This window comes from Salmo salar, chromosome 22, assembly GCF_965601325.2.
Source record: "Salmo salar chromosome 22, fSalSal1, whole genome shotgun sequence".
Classification (NCBI taxonomy): domain Eukaryota; kingdom Metazoa; phylum Chordata; class Actinopteri; order Salmoniformes; family Salmonidae; genus Salmo; species Salmo salar.
In genome coordinates, this window is record NC_138312.1 from 25,374,534 (window position 1) to 25,380,533 (window position 6,000).

General features: G+C 40.7%; 1 protein-coding gene across 2 annotated transcripts in view; it reads right to left on the reverse strand.

Annotated features, from left to right (window-relative positions):
* Positions 1 to 4,897, reverse strand: part of igsf21a (immunoglobin superfamily, member 21a) — a 266,508-nt gene extending 261,611 nt beyond the window's left edge. For both annotated transcript variants that reach the window (XM_014166637.3, XM_014166636.3), the window contains exon 1: positions 4,431 to 4,897. In XM_014166637.3, the coding sequence (XP_014022112.1) occupies positions 4,431 to 4,569 (139 nt within the window). In that variant the 5' untranslated portion in view covers positions 4,570 to 4,897. The remainder of the gene's footprint in view (positions 1 to 4,430) is intronic.
* Positions 4,898 to 6,000: the final 1,103 nt, after the last annotated feature.

A 6,000-nucleotide genomic window follows, 5' to 3' on the forward strand; every position in this document is an offset into this window, starting at 1 on the left:
GACCTGGCCAAGATAAAGCAAAGCAGTTCGACACATACAACAACACAGAGTTAAACATGGAGGTGCAAAGGAGCAAAATAAATAAATAAATACAGTATGGGGATGAGGTAGTTGGATGGGCTATTTTCAGATGGGCTATGTACAGGTGCAGTGATCTGTGAGCTGCTCTGACAGCTGGTGCTTAAAGTTAGTGAGGGAGATGTGAGTCTCCAGCTTTAGTGATTTTTGCAGTTCGTTCCAGTCATTGGCAGCAGAGAACTGGAAGGAAAGGTGGCCAAAGCAGGAATTGGCTTTGGGGTGACCAGTGAGATATACCTGCTGGAGCGCGTGCTACGGGTGGGTGCTGCTATGGTGACCAGTGAGCTGAGATAAGGCGGGCTTAACCTAGCAAAGACTTGTAGATGACCTGGAACCAGTGGGTTTGGCGACGAGTATGAAGCGAGGGCCAGCCAACGAGAGCGTACAGGTCGCAGTGGTGGGTAGTATATGGGGCTATGGTGACAAAACGGATGGCACTGTGATAGACTGCATCCAATTTGTTGAGTAGAGTGTTAGAGGCTATTTTGTAAATGACATCGCCGAAGTCGAGGATCGGTAGGATGGTCAGTTTTACTTTTCTTACCTGATGCTCAGGACTTTTGAATCAAGTGCACCTACTGGCAACAGCACAACAGGATTTTTAAAAAGGAGCGCAAGCCTTTATCGTTTGTTGGCTTTTCTACAGAAATATTTGGTGATCGACTAGGAATGCCTTGAAGATCGACCAGTTGGCAACCACTTGTCTACGCCAATGTGCACAAAGATGTCCAAAAATAAATCTAATAATTCTGGATCCTATTTCAACAGGTTGCACATCAAAATATCAATTATGCATTCCCTGGATATGTTAGATGAAATGGCTTACTTTTTTATCATAAAATTACAGGCCCCCAATGCATTTATAAACTGACAGTGATAAAAAAAGTTAACATTGAAACCTGAGAAAATCTATCCAAATCAATGTAAGAACATAGGGGCATGCTAGTTTAAAAAAGGACTAGTCATTATTAGCCTGGTTCTGTATGGAATGCAGGTACATTATGGGACCCAGGTTAGGCCATTATCTCCTCAGGTTGGTGCAACCTAATCATGTGCTGGTGCAATTTCCAGAGCAGCATAGATCTAACGGCAAGTAACCTCACATTCCTAACTGTATGCTTTCACTAGAAACAACGTCTTCCCCTGACATTGTGTAGCGGACATGAGTCAGACTCATGGTGCTGTGATGAGGTATCCCTGACTGCAACTTCAAAATCAGTGTTGCCCTCGTCAAATGGTCAACATGTTGGTTTTTCCCATGGGAGACCAGGGTTCATTTCCTGCCCATGACAATGGTGCCCAACTGTGGGAGGATCTCTCATGGGGGAGGAGGTCAAAGGGGGGTGAATGTAGAAGATATACATCTGGCTCATGGTGTCGAGATGATGTAGCCCTGCCTGCGACTTCAAAATGAGTATCACCCTCGGTTCAGGAGGAAAGTGTCAAAGTCTTCACCCCCTCAATTGGTTATTGTGCAACAGCATGATTGATGATTTGCGTGAAATTCAAATTTCCTCAAACTTTTCATCTCAATCCTTCCATTGAAAATGAATGACATAATATTTTGTCACCATCTATTGCTTTCAGTGACCAGTTGGTTAGATTGCTCAGCCACTGTATTTCAAACGTCTTATTTAGCAGCAAAGTTATTTTAACATTGTATGAATGGGACGGGACAGTCAAGAGACAGCCTATAGATTACATCTGTGAAGGCCAACGTGTGAATGTAGCTTGCTTCAAAAAATGATGGGAAGGTCGGCTCTTTTTACTGACTCTGAACTTTTTGACTTGTGCAGTCAAAAGAGCGAATGTTTCGACTCATGTCGTTCGAGTCAGTGACCACATTTACATGCACACCAATATCCCATCATTATTCGGGATACTCAAGTAATGTGTTTTTGAGTTGACGCATATAAACATCATATCCCTTTTACAATAACCCTAATAGTTCCTATCCCGATTTTAATTAAGAAACCCGAACAAGATGCCTGGGATTTGTTGATCATAGAATGGATACTGTGGCATGTAAATACCTTATCACATTTGATGTTATTTTTCGCGGTCTGCGCAGGCTCAGTTCAGATAGGAACAGCTATAGTTGGAATAGGAACTGAAGTCATTTTCACAGATTTTAATTTCCTTAAAACCGGTCAACAAACTGATTTCATTTGGAAATTTTGCACGGAAAAATCTCCCCAGTCCCTAAACTCCATTGTTCAGCGAGAAAAGCAGAAATGAAAGGCAAAACTTTACTGATGTTAACTGGATTGTTGATGATTTACTCAATCAATTTATAACATTATTTTGGTGAGTAAGGCTTTATTTAGTATTCTAGAGCGTTAAGTAATGACAGAAGAGAAGCTGCATGCATCTAATTTTAGACAAGTTGCCTAACAAATAGCCAACCTAATGTCGGAAAATTATAAGCAGAGCAATATCTAAAATGATGCTTAAATTTATTAGAATTCGCACCGCCTGTCAAAAAATCTTTCCGCAAATTAGGAATATTCTGTTAATTCATGGATACAGAAATGCTCGTTAGCGGGATATGAAAGGTGCATGTAAACTGCTTCTCCAGTATAATGCCTTAACCGTTATCCGGAATACTGTGCACATGCAAAGTGGTAGATAATGCCCAGAGCATGCAGGACCCTCTACTGGCAAACATACACTGAAAACTCGAAATATTCATGATTCTACAAGCCTTGTTCACATGTTGTTCACCTTAATGGGCCTATTTGAGCTGTCATTTGTGACAGATACTTGTAAAAGCGTGCTTTAAACAATGTATATTTGTTGATTGCTAGGCATACAAATAACATAATTTATTGGTAGCCTACATTTGAAACAAGGCCTAGTTGTGGCCACAATCGGACTAGATGGTGAACGACTCTTGGCAAAATGCATTGTTTATATGCCATGAGGGACCAGAGCACCCCAAACGGTTCGTTCTCGAGTTCGAGTTTGTTGAGCAGAGGCTGTGTATGTTTTGGTTCTACAAAGCTGTGCCCATCATAACATTCAATAATAAATTAATCGATTCATTATTGCTCCATATGATCAATTATCTGTTCTAAATATGTATTTGTCTTCTCTATGCTGCCTGCTGCCTGCAGCATGATCGATTTTGCCTGCGTGCATATATGACAGACAGTTGTTGGTCTAAGCACGTCTCCGGAGTCACCAGAGAAGCGCATATTCCTACTGCTGTGGAATTAATTGCGAACAGCAGGCCAAACGAACGACTAAAATGAACGAGTCACTCAGAACAACGAATCATGAGTCAGTAAAAAGAGTCTATCAAAAATAACTATTTGTTAGCGAACTGCACATTACTAGCTTCAATGCTGTAAAATCTTGCCAGATCTTTGAGTGTCAGGCAAATAAACAAAACCTACTCTAATGGTGAATGTGCTGTAGCCTTGTTTGGATAAATCAATGCTATTGATCCATATCTTATATGTAAGCTTAAGCCAAACCCTCTGGAGCCCATGTACAACCTTCGATTATGTTGATAAAATATGCAGCAGTACACAACGTCTCGATCTTATCAGAAAGTTGCAGCATCCAGTGATTAATCTGTTTCCCACTCACCATTTTAACTATTATATGTGGGAGGTATGTACCTGTTCCAATTGACTTTAACCACGGATAATAGGCTATTGTTAGTTTGTTATTAATGGAAGTCTGGTCCTGACTATGGAGAGCAGTTGAGCTAAGGCTGCAGTTAATGTGAGTCGCCCAAGAGCCCTAAACATACCGGTAGCCTATACTGTAGCTGATTGCCATTACTCAAAGGCAGCAACAGAAAGCGATCTGTTGCTGATTTATATCACATTGCAAAATATGGTAGACCAAAAGTAGTAGGCTAGTGGTATGGTACAAGTAATAACAGTATAATGATAATAATCATAACAAAATAATAACAAGAAGAAGAATATTACTTAATTTTACACTGTAAAGCTAATGGACCATTACAAATAAATAGCTTGATGTGTGTGTATTTAACCCCCCGCCCCCTCCTTTACACAATCCTAGTTGGGTACCATATCGGAGAATGCCTGCAGTCAAAACTGAAGCTGCGGAGGAATAGCATTTTAGGGTCTTAAGGAAACCATTCACTCCATCAGAAGGGGGAAAAGTTGAGACAATTGTATGTGGATATGATACATATCGAATGCTATGGTTCATAATATGAGCGGCCAACATTAAAAGTGCTTAAAATGTACACGGACTGAGCCATCTGCTTTCCACACGCGTCTCTAAAATTATGACCTCACGAATGATGAAATATGTGAGAGGCTTTTGTATCCTACTCTCACAGATTGTTTTATGCAGAAATAATGACTTACCAACAGCTAAATCCAGTAGATCTGCGCACAATAGGAGACACAAAGAGAAGACAGTCATCTTTCCCTTATTTTGCAATAAATCCCAAACTCCATCCGCGTTTACATGCTCCCCGTTTTTCGGCTGCGTAATCCCCACCATTCCAAAGGTATGAGATCGAGAGGTGCCCACAAACTATTCATGATGCAGTTTAAGTATAAATGGGAAATATGAGAAGTTCGCCACAAATACACTTAAATTACAGCAACGAGGGCCAATATTCGTCAAAAGAAACGGCGTAATAGGCTAATACAAAATATTGTCCAGCTAGACAATCAACGTTAAACAGTGCAGTCGAGGATTAGAAAAAAACAGATAGGTTGGATGAAAATCTATGTTTCTCAGTCAATGCGTATCTCCCTCTCTCTCACTCACTCTCTCTCTCTCTCACTCTCTCTCTCTCTCTCTCCTGCGCGCTCTATCCTCCTGCCCTCCAGACACAGACGCACGCACACAGTCACTCTTGATCACTCGCTCTTTATTTCGCACAATTTTCCTTAATCCTACCCTGTCCCCAAACCCTTCCCCTCTAATTCTGCCCACTAAGCCGATTTATTTCTGCAGGATTTTGTTTTTACTTAGTGAAAAGGTTTTTTAAAGATTATTATAACCTCCAAAATACTGTGATGATTTACAGTTAACAGCAATGAACGTGGATAGTTTCAACATCTTTATCTGCCACTCATCATGGACAACTGTATTATTTTACCCAGATTTGTACCTGCCCCACTATTCGTATTTTGGTAGCCTGTGTGCCATGCTACTATTTCAATGATGTCAATTTCAGTCCCCTCCTTTACTCTTTTTCATGAGTCCCTTCAAGTACAAATGAGTCATTGAGGTTATTGTGGATTTTGTGTCCACAAATACATTATTTGTAAGCGATCCATTGTCCGTTTCTGTAAAATAGTACACAATAGAGTGACTCAGGCATGAGTATTACCATGCAATTCTCTAGGGTTATGCACTCACTGCAGGTGCTCACAAAAAGAGTTAGAGTTAGATTTTTAACTCAGAGACAGCATTTCCACTAGATCAAATGAAGATGACATGGTAGTCCAGCCTGGTGTAAAAGGACCAGGTTGCTGCTTTCACACTGTACACAAACAGAAACACCTGAAGCTGCATCAAGGTCCACACAAGGTGTTCACTTCCACCCACATACCAGGTTGTAATCCTTCAATATTATGTGGTATAAAGTATGCACTTTGATATATACCAGTAGAATAAACAACAAATGGTGGCTTATTTATCCTCTCTGGTCAGTGTATTCTATAAAGAGATTTGCATCTTGTATGACCTTCCCTATACAACACTTCTCCCCAAAATGAATTAGCAAGGAGAGCTGTTACATAAAAATAGAAAACTAGAGGCTGCTGGGATAAGGTCTGCAGTACTAATGCACTAAGGCTGTCTAGGATAAGTTCTGCAGTACTAATGCAGTATCACACATCTCTAGAGGGCAGTGTAAACAGCAAATTATTGAGGCAACAGAGCCAAACGTGTTCCTGTCTATATGGCACCTGCCCCATG